The sequence below is a fragment of the Canis lupus genome, chromosome 18 (assembly GCF_048164855.1).
Source record: "Canis lupus baileyi chromosome 18, mCanLup2.hap1, whole genome shotgun sequence".
NCBI classification, from domain to species: Eukaryota; Metazoa; Chordata; class Mammalia; order Carnivora; family Canidae; genus Canis; species Canis lupus.
In genome coordinates this window covers 54933087-54950550 of record NC_132855.1, presented here as the reverse complement: position 1 = coordinate 54950550, position 17464 = coordinate 54933087, and the positions used below count along the sequence as shown (strand labels likewise).

General features: G+C 39.4%; 1 protein-coding gene across 1 annotated transcript in view; it reads left to right on the top strand.

Annotated features, from left to right (window-relative positions):
* The window catches only part of LOC140609380 (uncharacterized), a 223440-nt gene that overhangs the window by 122863 nt on the left and 83113 nt on the right, over positions 1–17464 (top strand). The window contains exon 5 of the mRNA XM_072784729.1: positions 12281–12340. Within this exon, the coding sequence (XP_072640830.1) occupies positions 12281–12340 (60 nt within the window). The remainder of the gene's footprint in view (positions 1–12280; positions 12341–17464) is intronic.

Sequence of the window (17464 nt, the reverse complement as noted above, 5' to 3'; positions counted from 1 at the left end):
ATGCTTCAAAGGGACAAATTATGGCAGAAATATAAACAGTATTTGAGAACATGAAATGCTATGTTTGGGTTTAAACCCAAACCAGAAGAATAGCATGTATTTTTAAAAGTATTTCATAGTCGCCCTGTTTTTCTGGCCATCTTCCTTTTTTTTTTTTAATGTCCGACTTTTTTTTTTTTTTTTTAGATTTTATTTATTTATTCACGAAAGACACACAGAGAGAGAGAGAGGCAGAGACACAGGCAGAGGGAGAAGCAGGCTCCATGCCAGGAGCCTGACATGGGACTCAATCCCAGGACTCCAGGATCATACCCTGAGCCGAAGGCAGGCACCAAACCGCTGAACCATCCAGGGATCCCAGCCATCTTCTTTATTCCCGTGCTAAGAGGGGAACCTGAAATGAAAATACAAACTGTTACTCCTTTTATCAAGGCACCTAGATCATGAAAAGTGGGGAATCCGGTAGCCAAACATTTCTTCTAAAATCATGAGTAAAAGAAACAGAAGACCGCAAAAAATAAGATATGAAAGTGTGGTATGGCATGTGAGTTTTGACTTCAGTGCTGTAGTCTGGTTATATGGTTGTTGTCCTGAAATAAGGTAAGTAAACTGCTTGGTCCATTGTCAGTGCTCGATACGTAGCAGTCTCTGTTACTGCCATGTACAAATCTTCTCACTGGCACTCTCAGTAAATTCTTATAGTCGTGCTTCTTACAGTTAGGGATGGATTTGTTTTGATCTATTCTATATTTTTTGTGACAATTTGTATGGCAAAGAAAACGATGTGACTAGCATTTAGTGAGTATTTCATACGTGCTAAACATTGGATGAAGAATATGAGGGTGGATAGGTACTGCTGTCATTCCAGTATTGAATGGCATGTATTCCAGTATTGCATGTTACAAGAAAGCTCAGTTAGGCTAGTGTGTGAAAGAACTCAGTTAGTTACCTGACCCCTGTTGGGAATGAGCCATAGCCAGTCTCTGAATGCTAGTTGGCTCTGAATAATGTTGGTCATTTAAAGCTTTAGAAAAAAGCTTTTTGTTTTATATTGTTGATTAGCTGTGATAGCCAGAAAGGAAGATACCACTCATTTAAAGAAAAGGGGTTTTAATGGACTTAAAAAGTGACTCAGGCACCAGGGTAGCTAGTCAGTTGAACATCCGACTCTTGATTTCACCTTGGGTCATGTCTCAGGATCATGAGATCAAGCCCGAGTCAGGCTCCACGCTCAGCTGGGAGTCTGCTTGAGATTCTCTCTCCCTCTGCCCTTCCTGGGCAGAACCCCCCCTCCAATAAATAAATAAATCTTAAAAGAAAGTAACTTATATTTCTCCAAATTTGGAGCATCGCTTTAATAATCTTGATATTAGGGACTCCTGGGTGGCTCAGCGGTTTAGCGCCTGCCTTCGGCCCAGGGTGTGATCCTGGAGTCCCAGGATCAAGTCCCGTGTCGAGCTCCCTGCATAGAGCCTGCTTCTCCCTCTGCCTGTGTCTCAGCCTCTCTCTCTCTCCCTCTCTCTCTCTCCCTCTCTCTGTCTCTCAAGAATAAATAAATCTTTAAAAAAATAATCTTTATGTTAGATGTTTAAGTAAATATTTGCAGTTTATAGTCTACTCTTTAGTCCTCAGAGATAGAATAGTATAATATTTCTAAAAATATTAGTGGTAGCATTCTCTTTTAAAATTGTGTAATCACTATGAATATCTGAATTTATTTCCTGAATATCCTGGTATTTTCAGAAGTATATAGTGTATCTTGCTATTTTGGTAGGAAATGGTTCTTTAAGGTAGGCCGATTCTGAAGGATTTCAGTATTTTGGGTATATCTATACCAATAATTGGAACAAATATATATCTATAACCAGTTTTCAGCTGACCACCTTAATGGGTAGAAACAATAACATGGTTAATCAGAAGTTTTCTTTTTTGCGGTTACTTATTTTCTTGTCAAGCTTTTGCTTTGGGTTTTTGTTTTTTTTGTTGTTGTGTATTTTTTTTTTTTTTTTTTTTTTTTTTTTTTGGAGCACAGAGGGCCTGGCAGTGAATTTAGAAGTAGCTCAATATGTAATTGTGAAAGACAGGAATACCTCTATAATTTAAAATACGTTGGGGACGCCTGGGTGGCTCAGTGGTTGAGCGTCTGCCTTTAGCTCAGGGCATGATCCCGGAGTCCCAGGATCGAGTCCCACATTGGGCTTCCTGTAAGGAGCCCGCTTCTTCCTCTGCCTGTGTCTCTGCCTCTCTCTCTCTGTGTCTCTCATAAATGAATTAAAAAAAAAATACATTGTAAATATTGCCAAGTGTTTAGAATTAACACAGAGGGAATTTATTACATTTCATATTCACTTGCCTGTTCTTAAAACTATGAATGTCCAGGGCAAAGCAGGAAGTTAAAGAGAGAATCTGTCTTTTATTTATTTATTTTTTTATTGGTGTTCAATTTGCCAACATATAGAATAACACCCAGTGCTCATCCCATCAAGTGCCCCCCTCAGTGCCCGTCACCCAGTCACCCCCACCCCCGCCCACCTCCCCTTCCCCCACCCCTAGTTCGTTTCCCAGAGTTAGGAGTCAGAGAGAATCTGTCTTGACAAGCTTTCTTGGCTGCCCTTCCCCACTATCCCCCCCCCCTTTTTTTCTTTTAAGGCAAAATTGTGTAGGATTAAGATCAAAGATACTTGAAAATAAGTTAGAAAATGATATAAATTTAAGCTTGTGAATTTGGATTTGAAAGAAAGGTTCGAGGGCATTTACCTTAACCCTTCCAATTTACAGATAGGGAAAGTGAGTTTCTCAGAGCTCCTGGGGCTTGCTCAAGACCGCAGAGCTAGTAAGAGGCAAAACTGATCCTAGCACGTAGATAGTTACACTCATCAAGAAGTTTTAATGGAATTTTTTCGCCTTTATTGAGGTATAATTAACAAATAACATGGTGAAATAAAACATCCTTTGACATATGTATACCTGGTCAAAGGGTTCCTTTCACTTGAATAATTTTCAAAAATGGATATTAAACCTCACTCTTCTTCGTCTTTTGTTTTTAACACACTACTTGGAAAGCACATGTCTTAGCCGAGTGTCCTGGAAAGCAGAGAGCCTACTCTTATACCCAGAGCTCTGTTTTCTCCCACTCTGCTAGACTGGGGACAGCCTGACCTCTGCACAGATAGGAAAGGAAGAGAGAAGCCCAGATCTTGCCTCCATGAACATGAAGTTTGTGTGGGATAATGTTTAAACCTGGACTTACTTTCTTTTCTAACAGTAGTTGCTCCCTGGGAAGTTCCATGTGTTTCCAGCTGTGTGCACCCCTAAAGAATAGCACCCCTAAATCGTATGTTCTACGGAGGCATCTGGCAGTTCCCCTCAATAAATAAAATGTTCCTGTTCAGAAGGTTATTATCCGCATTATTTTTTACTGGTATAGAAGCAGTTTTAGTGTTGGCCATGAACTTATTAGGGTACTGAGCTTGCCGAGGTTACAGTTTTACATTTGACTCCCCTCTCCACGCCCCAGAAATCATTCAGCTCCCCAGTATAAGAAAATCTAATTCCCACAGCCAAGTACTACCCTCATCTAGATGGCAGTCTTGAAAATGAAGGCTCTCAGTCCCAAGTCGTGAAACCAGTAAATGGACAGCAAAATGAGCATCATCACCCAAAAAAGTCCCAATATGTAATATCACTAGTAAAAAGTGTCATGTTTTATCCATAGTCTTTATCTTTCTTAGAAACTGATCAACTAAATTGGTATATACTTGAATCATCCTTTTTTTTAAACTATAGAAAATGTACCCTAGCCCCTGTGAAAAGTATTGATTTTAGACACAATGGATGTGTGTTAGAAATAAACGGTATAATCTGACCTAGAAAAGAAGTAACTTTAAATATACTTAAAAATAACCTAAAAAGTATTGCCATGACAAATAGTAAAATCATATTTCTGACTTTAGTTATGACATTGACACTGGCAGTTACACAGTTACTACTCGGAAATTTTATTTTGTCTGAACTCTATATAATATGTATTTTAAAAAAGTATTAAGCCATTGCCATATTTCTTTTTTTTTTTTTTTAATGTTTACTTATTTACTTTTAAGTAAGCTCTACACCCAATGTGGAGCTCAAACTTATCCTGAGATCAGGAGTCGCATGCTCTTCTGACTGAGCCAGCCCAGCACCCCTACCATTGCCTTACTTTTAATAGGGCTTCTTGGAGAATGTACATATAAGCAGAGTGTGGGAAAGCATTGTCACAATATACCTAAGCTTCAGATTTTGACTTAGTTCTAGGAGTATTACATTGCATTTTGAAAGAATCCTGAGCTATTCTGATAACTTAACTCTCCACATACAGTGTATCGTTATGCATTAATTTTTTATAATTTAGGTTTGAAAGATAATTATGTTTGGCCAAAAGGCACTTTTATGAGGAAAGTTTCAAATTATGTGGCCAAGGTGGAGAGGTCAGGCCAAGATCTAAACATGGTTTCCCTTTCATTTCAGGATATATTAAAACTGACCGCTTTATTTCTTAAAAGTTTTTATTTGTTTATTAGAGAGAGAGAAAGAGAGCACAAGTCCGGGGAGGAGGTGGAGGAGAGGGGGTAGCAGACTCTTAGCTGAGCAGAGAACCCGACGCAGGGCTGGATCCCAGGACCCTGGGATCATGACCTGAGCCCAAAGCAGACACTTAACTGACTGAGCCACCCAGACGCCTCTGAACTGGCCTTCTTAACTCAGATGGTGTAAGAAGAGAAATAGTACTTCCTTCTTCTTTCACTGTGGAGAAGCACGTTGTGTTTGCTCAGTACTTAAACAGCGCTGTGTTGATTTCTTAATGTGGACCTGGTAGCTAAGGTAAGGAAAGGTAACCGTGCTACAAAAAATAGTGTTGATTTTTACTTATTTTCCTGTCTGTCTAGGAAAGTTTAAGCACCGAGAATGAATTCTTTAACTTTAAAATAAATACTTTTTGGTAATGAATTAAGGACATAGTCAGTTGCATTTTTACATATTTTCTAGAGAGGGAAAGACGAGATGGAGTTTGAACTAATTTGCTGGGAAGCATGTTCAGAATGCGTCAGGGTATCAGAGTGTAAAAGAGGCTAACTGTTTGTGGCATAGATGGTAACAGAACAGGAATTCACCAGCTTTAGACACACACAGTCACACTCATGCTCATACTCACATTCAAAAATGCAGTCCATCTATATTTAGTAAGACCGAAGTTTGTGTTGTCATCTAAAAGGCCTTTAAATATTACTGCATTTCAGGTTTACTTTTAGCCCATTTGTGACATTAAAAATGAACGTAGCTCAGGGCACTTGGCTGGTTCAGTGCATGGAGTGTGCAACCCTTGATTTCAGGGTCATGCGTTTGAGCCCCACATTGGGTGTAGAGCTTACTTAAGAAAAATTGAATGGCGCTCATACCACTACAGGACAGGGCCCAATGGTCATTTTCAGGGCATAGTTGAAGGTTAGGTATGATAATTGTAACTGATTTTTCAGATTGTGATGCCTAACTTCTATTCCATCCTACCCCTTTCCAATTAAATAATGAATTAATAGGGTCATACAGAAAAATGATTTGACTGTTAGAGAGTTCTTGTTAGAACTAGAGAGTTGTTATACTGTGCTATCTGTAGGCTTGGTTTATTCCTCTTGGCCAGCACTGTTTGTTCGGGAGCCTACAGCTGTTCATGCCCTGTGACCCTGAAGCTAAGCACAGACCACTCACTTACCCCATGCTGAGCCTTGACTCTGTTCTTACTGACTGAGTCACCAGCCAGGCCAAATAAATTGCTTCTTTTCAAAGATTGACAACCAAATTCTTACCAGGTTTACCACACAAAGCCCTTCCAGATTATAAACACTTGCTTCGCACACATTCTAGTCACCCCCGTGACCACTCGCACATTGCCTATGGTCAGCCTCCCATACCCCTCACTCCATACAACAACCAGGCTGTCCTGACTCAGCTAAGAAATCTAATCCAACACTTTCCCGTCTTACTTGATGGAACTCTATTAAATTCTCTTCTCTTCCTGCCCTGTTTTATAGGTTTTAGTGTTCATAAATTCCACCCATACATATTCCCACACTTTTATATATTTCAAGTAAATCTTTTTCTAAGTTTTTTTTCTCTCTTCCCTGTGTTCACATTTGGAGAGACCCCAGTGATGCTAGTCATAGCTATAAGCTCAAGGGTAGAGTTATTATCAAGGGAAAAGAATGTAGTATATTTGAAAGAATAAAATAAGGCATAATAACCAACGTCATCAACTTTCAGATAATCTTAAGTGTCTTAGTGTGGATGATTCTCTTTTGATTAAATTTTCTTATACATTTGCATACAGAAAAATAAAAATCATTCTTAGTTCTATTAGTTTATTCCTTATATAATTACTGGTATTTTTTTTTTAAGATTTTATTTATTTATTCGTGAGAGATCCAGAGAGAGAGGCAGAGACATATGCAGAGGGAGAAGCAGGCTCCCTGTGGGGAGCCCGATGCGGGACTTGATCACAGGATCCCAGGATCACAGCCTGAGCAGAAGGCAGACGCTCATCCACTGAGCCAGCCCGGTGCCCCTATAATTACTAGTATTGTGAAACAGTTACAACATATATTTCATTTCAGGTATATAGTATAACAAACACATCATAAGTAAAGTAAGTTTCTGTGGCGTGACCTGGATACTATCACTAGCAGCATCATTCCTTAGAGAAAAATACCCCAGTTCTAAAACACCAACATAGGTATATTTGGGGAAAGTTAACCAGGTGTTTGAGGATTATTTACAGTCCTTATTTCTCTTAACCATGCTTTTTGTCCCTGAAAAGAAGTTGACTATTTTAAAATCATCTTATGTACTACTAGAATACTTCCGTAAGTGTTTTTAATAGTAAATTAAAATGAAAATCCACAGTATTTTGAAATGAGAAACACGGTTAATTTAATCATGAATTTTGAAATGACAAGTCACTTTTATTCCTATGTGAATGTTTATGAGACTGTCTTGGACATAGAGTTTGCTACTTTTAAACACTGTGTGTTCTGAGGGACAAAACATTGGGGCCTTTCCCTGATTCAAGTTGGTGGTCCTAGGCAACTCCGGACAGCTCCTTCACTCTGGCCATTGTCTTGCATAAACACTGGAAATGGTGATGTCTTTGCCTGAGGAGGTTCATTAACCTTTTTAAATAAGACTGTTACCAGAATATATGAGGCTTTGGGTTTTCATGAAGGCATTTCAGTCTTTGTTCTGTGTGTTGATCTGGTATTACACTTTTTAAAATAATGATTACCTAGCAACACTTTAAATTCTTTGCTCATGTTAAATCTCAAGGTAACATTTTTTTTTTTGGCTTGCATTTTAGTGTAGAGTCTGAAACTTGTACCATCTGTAGCAAGCTGATACCCACTGATGAAGGTGGAATCACAGCAAGGGATCTTATATGTCCTGATGATGTTCTTATTCATTTAAAATGCATTCTCTTAAAAATAAATAAAATAAAATAAAATAAAATACATTCTCTTGACAAAATTTTGTGTTTATAAAATGACCTTGGGCGTGCCTGGTTGGCTCACTCTGTTAGGCAATTTTGGCTTAAGTTGTGATTTTAGGGTTGTGGGGATCAAGCCCTGCGTCAGGCATTGTACTGAGCATGTAGCCTGCTTGAAATTCTCCTTCTCTTTAAAAAGAATGACCTTGAACTTGCAAACATGCTAAGGATATTGTTGCCAAAGAGATACAAATAGAGACCATGATTTTTATGTTAGGGTCCACATAAGCCAAATATGAAATAGAATTCCCAAGTTGAATGTAGTTTAAGGAGCGTTTGAAATAAGACTTGACACTTAAAAAAAGATTTTTATGTGTGCCCAACTCTAAGACACAAAGGCATACATAGAATTAAATAACGTAGGAGTTTTAAAAAGTCACCAAGGTATGAGAAGGGATAAAATAGAGCCTTGGGGGATACCTGGGTAGCTCAGTTGGGTGAGCATCTGACTCTTGGTTTCAGCTCAGGTCATGATCCCAGGGTCTTAGGATCGGCTCTGCATCAAGCTCTGCACTTAGCACAGAGTCTGCTTGTCTCTCTCCATCTGCTTCTCCCTCCACTTTCTCTCTGTCTCTCATAAATAAATAAATAAATACATACATAAATACATATATAATCTTTTTAAAAAATAGAGCTCCTGTGGCTTGGCAGTGTCGTCTTATTAGCCACCTTGGGGGATGATGAAAAAGTGAGCCCAAATAAGCCCCCAAGGAGGGACTTTCTACCCTTTAGTCCACCACATCAACTAAGGATGCTGCACTTTAATCTCAGGTACATGCTGGACTTTATCCTAAGATTTCATTTGGGGGAATAAAAGTGGTTCCAGTGCTTAATGTACAGTTTGAGAACTGCCGTCCTGACAGATCCTAATTTTCCTGTTAGACAAAATACCTGGAATGTCAAATAGCTAGATCAGCTTAGAGTAAAAAGTTGAAGGTATAAGGTCAGCTTTCTTACTGTCAGAAGTCAGAGTGCCTGGTCAACCTGAAACACAGAGGGTCACGCTGGAGAGCTTATTTCTAAGTGTGCTGTTTTCTGACAGGGGTCCCCCTATCCAGGAAATTTCCTTAGAAACTTCATGTGTATTGGAGGAAAAGGTAAAATTCTTTTTATTAAAGTAAAACAATTTTCACACTTGCTGGCGTTGTTCAAAAAACATTTATTTTACTGTTCATGTTACAATGATTGGACCCCCCCGCCCTGCCCCCAGCACTTTGGACTGAAGCAAGCTGACCAAAGTAGAGATACAGGTGGTTGAAAACTATTGTAAATATTCTGGAAGCTCCCACAATGTTAGGTTGGACAAAGAAGGTACCAAAAGCAAGAACTATGGAAAAATGGCATCATTTCAAATACATTTCTCAGTTTCCTTTTTAAAAAAATCTATTATGCAGGGGTGCCTGGTGACGGGGCTTGGTCAGTTGACTCTTGATTTCGGCTCAGGTCGTGATCTCAGGGTTGTGGCATTGAGCCCCAGCATCAGGGCTTCCCAGTGCTCAGCAGGGAGTCCACCTGAGTTTCTCTCCCTCTGCCATTCCCACTCGTGTGCAAATAAATAAATAATCTTTTTAAAAATCTATTATGTGGAGAAGATAATGGGGGTGGAGGTGGGCACTGGAGACCAATACGAAGTCCAGCTTAGAGAATGCATTGCTGGCATGTCCTTGCTATTAGATGTAGACTCTCGAATTTGTGTGTTTGTACCCTTTTTTTTTTTGTACACTTTTTTTTTTTAATTTTTTAAATTTTTATTTTATTTTTAATTTTAATTTTTTGTTTTTGTTTGTACCCTTCTGAAGAAGTCGTTTTTTGGTGAGACTTCTGAGGCAAACAAACTGATGGAAAGTTCTTGATCTGGTGCCTGGGACGTGGTAAGCAGTCAATAAACATATGTGTGTCCTCTCTCCTTCATTTTCTTCTCTTGTTATTAGCAGTGTATTTTTTGTTGTTTTCCAGTAGCAGCATCTTTTAACGTTAATGTTCATTTCAGCCTTGAGTACTGCATTTTTCAGGTTATGCAGCTAGAGCTTTTCTCTTTTAATGAGGTGATAGGTGGTGGGGGTGGTGGGGCGGGGCGTGGTCAGCTAAACCCAGACTGGCTCTCCTTCCCCCGGAATTAAAGCCACTAATTATTCTAAGGAGGCTTTCATGTTCTCATTGCTTCTGATTTCAACGGTAATCTGAGGGACAAAATAACTGAATAAGAAAAGAAAGTGGCCACCACTATAATCAGCTATTCAGTTCTATTGACAGGAAGAGTAGTTCTCAAACTTTAAAAGTATGTAAGACTAACCTAGAATCTAGTTAACATACAGATTCCTGGGCTATACCCCAGAAAGGCCTTTTTTTTTTTTTAAGGATTTCTTTATTTTTTAGAAAGGGTTAGGGGAGGGTCAGGGGCAGAGGGAGAGAGAGAATCCTAAGCAAAAACCTAGCTCAGGGCTCAGTCTCAGGACCCTGAGATCATGACCTGAGCTGAAATCAAGAGTCAGATACTCAACCGAGACATCCAAGCACCCTTACCCCAGGGAGTTCGAAGTCCAATCTCAGGTCATTCTAATGCACATGGCTCAAGGACTACATGCTGAAAACCCTAATTCTAGAAAGATTGGTTTACACCATTGCTTCATTATTCTTGGTTTTAATTTCTTGGTTGATCCTTATTAGTGTAGCACAAAGATTAAATTTGTGAGAATTCCCACTACTTCTTGGTAATTTTGAGCCTCCAAACCATGGCTCAGAATTCTTGACTTAAAAATAATGTGTACCATGCCTATACCTACATATAACTCATAAGCAGTCACAGAACATGAGAAACTTCGGCAGTGGTTTGAGATTAATTTGTAAATCACCAATGTTGACATAATAATTCTTTCTTTCGTTGGCATTGCCTAGTAGAAGAATCTCACTGTGGTTTGGTCTCCCTGTGGTTTCCGTAGTGTTAAAAGAAAATGTTACCGAAAAACGAACCCTATCTAGTTTTGACTGATTCTGGAGCTGTATGTCTGTAGTGTTTTCTGAGATGGGATATAAAAGAGGCATGCCCTGGAGGGGGCAAATCAGACTTCCACACGCTCTGCCTTCTGGTAACCAATAGCTGGCTCAGAACGTGGATATTACGATGTGCAGTTTCATTCATCAAGGGGATTTTCGGCTCCAGCAGCACACTGCTTTGAGTTTTGGGTGATTGCTTGGCTTTGGGCTTTGCGTTGACTCTGCAAAGAAACAAGTAGGTGCATCTGGCTTTTAGCAGAATTAATGGTGATTCAGGTAAGAATAAATTGGATAACTCATTCCTTTTTTTCCTTTGGGTGGATTTGAGGTTTTAGAAGAATTAGTCCTCTCTTTGAGAAGAGCTCAGAACTACGTGTCTTAAGTTTTTCCCTCTGAATTTCTTTATAGTGTTCTTCGGTGTATATCCTTTTAATGTGAAAATCCACCCGCTTCAAAACATAGTTTCATTTTCACATATTAAAGTGAGAATTCCGTTTTTCTTTCTGCGGATGAAATTTCTTTGAACGAAATAACTATAGTTGCTAAGATACTAATTACACAAAGCTTCCTGGTTTAGAGCTGAAGTCTTATATTTTTAGGAAGTATGCTTTAAAAGTTGGGCAGGGAGAAATCGATGTTTGCATCTGATTTATGAAACCATGATGTTAAATGTGTGTCAGATTTTTCCCTTTATTAAAGGCCAAATTCTGAGATCTACTGCTTAATGTGTTCTGACAGGAGGTCCCTGCTCCCTCCCTGCTGCCCTGCCTCTCCTCTCTCCCTGTTTTCTGGTGGTGGGATCTGCTCAGCTTCTTTGCTCAGGCGTGTGGTTTAGTCTGTGTACATTCAGTGCCGTGGCATTTTTCTTGAAAAAGTGACTAAGGCTTCTTGGATGAATTCTCTCTTTGAAAGAGGTGGTGGAATTGCATCAGAAAAGCATTTACAGTAAATGGCTCCCCCCCCTTCCTGTAATGACCACATGTGAAAGAATGCATTAATTCTTGTTTTGAGGAAATGAGAATTGTAGAGTTCTATGAAAAACCCCCTTTTTATTATTAATGACCAGATTTGAATGTTAAAGATTCTGAAATCCAAATCACTTTGTGCTGCGTAAATAAAGATAGAGTTTTTCACTCCATATTCTATATGGAGTAACCAATTATCTTGAATTCAAGAAGAGGAAATAATGTCGACTGTGGCTCTAGTTAATGGCATACGCCTAGCCTAAATTAATTTCTTCATAGTCATTTTCCACATCAAATGAATATATTTCTTAAGTATGTTGCTGATTTGTCCCTCAGGAGTTGATCCTCTGTGGTAAAACAGGAGAGCTAGAAGCCAGACGCCTGACTACCCACGCTCATCTAGCCCCAGGGGTCCTCACAGGAACAGTACCGCCCCCTAGGGGACATAATAGAAATGAGGTAGTGTTTGGTTCTATGGTGAAGGGTGGTGTTTTTGTTTTGTTTTGTTTTGTTTTTGTTTTTGTTTTTGTTTTTAGTGGTTGAGAGTCAGAGATTTTAGAATTGTCCTGTATCCCACATGATTTTCAACTGCCATTTTGGATATAAAAATCAGTTTATAATCATCTGATTGTAGGGCCCAACTCCATTTTATGTGAGAACACAAGTTAACTTTAACATACTTCTTTCATACACGAAATATACTCATTCTCCTCCTGTTGTCCACCCATATTGCCCCTATTTTGTTTTCCAGCACTTTCAAGATGGAAGGCTTCTTATTTGGCTTCTCGCAATCTAAGCTTACTCCTTATAAGTAAGTTACAAGCATCTATTTCATTACATAGTTAATTAGACCTAAAAATTATTTTTGTATTGAATATGCAGTGTTTTGTTATAAATTGGTTTTATTTTACTTTCTCCTTTATCTTACATTTAGAATACTATATTTATTTTTAAAAATTATATGTATACTAGTTACGATTTATTTTATTTTAGAGTAGTAATAAATAGGGCATTACAGAATTTTTGGTTCTAAAAACAGAGCTTTGGGACTAGTACAGTTTTGAACCAATACTCCATTCCCTCTCTACTTTTCAGAAAGGACAGTATCCAAGTCACCCAGATGGGAGGGATGTTTATGTTCTCTGTGAAGTTCACAGAGAAGATTGCACATGTACCTCATTAATATGTTTTAGTACCTTGAAGTGTTCATGTTTAGTTCTTCCTTAGTAATGCGTTCCAGGAGTCTTCATTATGTCACTGTAAAAACATGACCTTTGATTTCTCTCATTCTGCAGGAAAGGACAGACAGGTATTGAGAGAAGCTTACAGGTCATCTTGCAGGCTAGCGGAGGAGTTAAAAAGAGACTCAGGTTTTCTTGAACAGCAGGTCTTGGTATCCCTGTCTTCTTACTGTGAACATGTTCTACATCTGCAATTTTAACTTCAGACTGTTGTAAATATAGCGCATCTTAGATTAGGTATCGTCAGTGTGGTAGAATTACATCACTGGAATCACAGCTGTGAGGTTATGGTACCCAGGCGCATGCATGTGGTGTTCACTCAGACTTTGGAGGGCCACAGTTTTAATTTGGTAAATCTTTTTCTTGGATTGTTATTTCTTGTGGTATTTCGTTGTGTTGTTTTTCTTGTATGGATGTAATTATTGCTTCTTAAATATTTCTGGGGACACTAATTAGAGCTGTTTTTTGAATTCTTTCTAAAATATCTTTTCTCCCTTGAATTTTCTGTTTTTCCCAGGGTCTTTTTGTTGTTTATCTTAGTTTTCCACTTTGACGCTGTAGGCTTTCTTGAGTTGTATTTCCATCCTTGACTCTTCATTCGTGTAAAGACAAGGTGGCATGAAGGCTCACGGGGCTCTATGCATGTGGCGCATCCTGCCCTCATGTTGGGGAGCCACCGAGTGTCCGGGTGCAGAGGGCTTGACTTTGGTGTTCTCAGAACCATACTAACTGATCAGTCCTCACCAGACATTTTGTTTAGTTACTTTAGAGAATGAATTTTTAATTTTTAGTTTTTGCCTGGGGGGCCTCTCAGTTTTGTTTCTAATAAAGGCAGGAGTTAGACATGGAATGCATGATTGTTGATACTGGACTTTCCAGTTAATCTTCTCCTTTCTGCTGTTCTGACCATTTCTGTCCCACACTATACCTGCCTTTTCTGAGTCTAGAGCCTCTTTGGGGTTTCCCTGGGGAAGTCAATTTTCCTCCTCCTCAGTGGCAGTCCTGTCAGAGAACTTTTGGATCTGTCTGCCTGTGCTCAGCTTTTACAAGTCAGTAGTTCTGACTTTCAAACATTTGTTGAAATCTCTCAGGCTCCTGATAGTGTTTTTATTGTTGTGGGTGTATATCCTATTTTATATCTATATATAGATGGGGTCTGTATATAGTGGGGTCTTTCATGTGCCCTCACCACCATTTTGAAATGCTGTCTTAGTGTAGGTTACTGTAATAAAGTACCATAGACTGCATGGCTTACAGACAACAGAAGTTTATTCCTCACAGTTCTGGAGGCTGATTCATAGAGAGCTGTCTTCTTGCTGTGTCCTCTCATGGTGGAAGGGGTGAGGGAGCTCTGGGGTCTTTTTCATAAGCACACTAACCTCATTCCTCAGGGCTCCACCCTCATGACCTAAACACCTCCCAGAGGCCCCACCTCCTAATACCATTAGAGTACATACTTGGGGCCTATGAACATTCAGTTCCTAATGAATGGGAAGTTCTTGCATTTGTTGGTTTGTCAGAAGTATGTCTAGAGAATTAAATTAGCTCGGGAAAAGATATGATGGGGTTGCACAAGAACTACAATGGGTATTAGGGTTTGGGGAGGCTAATCCTTCAAATAACTTGGCTGGCTAGGAACAATGAGCTGATGTTATTACATAGATAATGCTTTCCCGCCATGGAGGCAAACCATTAATCACAAAGCCCTCTCAGGCTTTTCTAGCTTTGTTGCTTGAAGAAAAGATGCATCTTGTAAAACATTCAACTTAGGTATTAAAAAATATATGAGTAGTGATAGTTGTTCCTGATCTTAATACAAATGTAAATCTGAATAGGCTTACTTTTAAATTTCTTCTCTGCCCTTTGGTATAGGAGTTCCTGAGATAATCTCCTATTCCTTCATCTCTATAACTTACATTCCTTAGGGGATAGACCTCTACACTTCTCCCTTTTCTTGTAAGAAGCATCTCCTATTCTTCCCTCCCATTTTCTTTGTGAAAAAAATTCCAAAATCGTATTGATCATTCCTTTCTGGTATTTGTTGTGTAGTTCCTGAAAATGCATAGTACATACGATGAAGAGGGGAAATATTAGATGTTAACTAATGTGTCCTTTAACTTCCCTGATGCAAGTGGTATCCGTTTGGACTTAGAAGAAACTCTGAATTGATGTTTCTTGCTTTATCATTCCCTCATTTTATTTGGAAAAAAATAGCCATTTTCTTGTGAAAAATCCCTGGAGATCTTCTCCCAGAGGTCCTCCATAGTTAGGGACAGGTGCCTCGACATGACTGAACTGGAAACAGAATCTTCTCAGACCTATCTGATCTCTGGTTTGGTGCCAGAAGCCCCAAATCTATCTCTAGAATTTGCAAAGTAGTACAGTTGGATATTAATTATTCTTTGTGCAATGGCATAGAGGTACCTGAAGATCCTAAAGGTCCTTTGGTGTCTGACTTCTGTTTCCTGTAAGTTGTTTACCAGCTGAGAGCCTTTTGGACTTCTGGATACAAGAGCAAGCCATCTGAGGCCATGCCCCCCGGAAGCAGATACAGAAAATACTGAACTGTCCTGAGCTCCCAGGCAAGCAGGACATGCTTCTAATTTTATTTCTGCTATTGGCTAGAACAATTATCATCAGCCTGTTCTAGGTACCTTTCTTCCCGTATTTACTTTCTTCCATCTATCCTCTGTAACCTTCGGGAGGTGAGGAATGTGTTGAATACAGGTTATCAGTAGTATACTGAAAAATGATAAACCTAAAAATGACATTCTGTGAGCTTTTAGAACACTCTTACACTGGTTTTGGAACCTGGAATGTTAATTGGCTATTACCATTGGATGAGAGGAAACCTAGCGAGTTCCTTCTTTTCCCTTGGAGATAATACCTTGTATAGGTGTCCCAAAGAAATGAGAGCCAGGGATCCCTGGGTGGCTCAGTTTAGTGCCTGCCTTCGGCCCAGGGCTTGATCCTGGAGTCCCGGGATCGAGTCCCACATCATGCTTGCTTCTCCCTCTGCCTGTCTCTCTCTCTCTCTCTCTCTTTTCTCTCTCTATACCTCTCGTGAATAAATAAAATAAAATAAAAAAAGAAATGAGACAACCATGATAGCTGTCAGACTGGTTGTTTATTATTGATAGTAGTTCAGGTACAGTCTCCTTTTGGTGGGGCCAGGGGTTGCAAATCAAATCACATTCTTCAGGAGGACTTGAGGATAAGAAGACATTTAGGGAGCCCTACCAACCCTCTCTACCACTTTTATTCGAGAGAGGGGTTGGGTGGTAGGGGCAGAGGGAGAGGAAGAGAGAATCTTAGGCTCCATGTGGAGCCTGATGCGGGCTCAATTTCAGAACCCCAAGATCACGACCCGAGCTGACATCAACAGTTAGATGCTTAACCAGCTGCATCAGGGAGGCACCGCCAAACCTCCTTTTTAATAGATGTAAAATTTACATGTGGTGGAACACACCAATGTCAGGTATACTCACATAACCAAACTGCAGTTAACATATAGAACATGTCTGCCATCCGGGTTCTCTCATGCCCCCCATCCAGGGCAAATGCTTTCTGATTTCTGTCACTATAGAATTTTTTTTTCCTGTTCTTGACCTTCATATAGATGGGATCATAGAGCATGTACTCTCTCAGTTTGGCCTTTCACCCCAGTTCTGTGTTGTGTATTGGGTGTTCATTCTTTCTATACTGCTGGGTGGCATTCTGTTATATGAATAGACCCAATTTGTCACTCCATTTTCCCATTGACAGACATTTGGGTTGCCTTCATCTTTTTGGCTGTTGTGAATATTAAGGTGCTGGGAGCATGTTCTCCCTCACTCACATCCTGTTTTAGATTTAGGCTTGATTGGCTGGGCCATCCCAGATGTGCATCCTTATCTTTATGAGAAACTTCCAAGCAGTTTTCCAAAGTAATTGCCATTTGACACTCCAGCCAGCAGTGGATGAGAGTTCTAGGTTCTCTAATTCCTTCTCAGTAGTTGTATGTTACTGGTTTTTCTGGTTTTGGCCTTTATTCTGGATATGAAGTGGTTTCTCATTGTGATTTTTAATTTGTATTTCCTTGATGACTAACATGTTCTTACTGGACATTTGTAGATCCTCCTTTTTGGAGTATCTATTTCATATTGTACCCATTTTTAAATTTTTGTGGGGGTCATTTTTATTTTGCATTGTTTTTCTTACTGTTATTCATTTGTAGATTTTATATATATAAAAACCTGGAGATCTATATTTACAACAGTCTGAAGTTAAAATTGCAGATGTAGAACATGTTCACAGTAAGAAGACAGGGATACCAAGACCTGCTGTTCAAGAAAACCTGAGTCTCTTTTTAACTCCTCCGCTAGCCTGCAAGATGACCTGTATTTGTATCTGTATCCCCCTTATCTCAGAAAATTGTGATGCAATTATATTCTCCAGTCTGTAGCTTACCTTTTATATTCTTAAAAATGTCTTGATGAGCAGAAGATTTTTTTAAAAAGACTTAATCTATTTATTTAAAAGAGATAAGGGGCAGAGGGAGAGAAGCAGACTCCCTGGTGAGCTGGGAGCCCAACGCAGGACTGGATCTGAGGATCCTGAGATCCTGACCTGAGCTGAAATCAGAGTTGGATGCTTAACCCACTGAGCCACCCAGATGCCCCTGTTGAGCAGATGATTTTAATTCTGAAGTCACT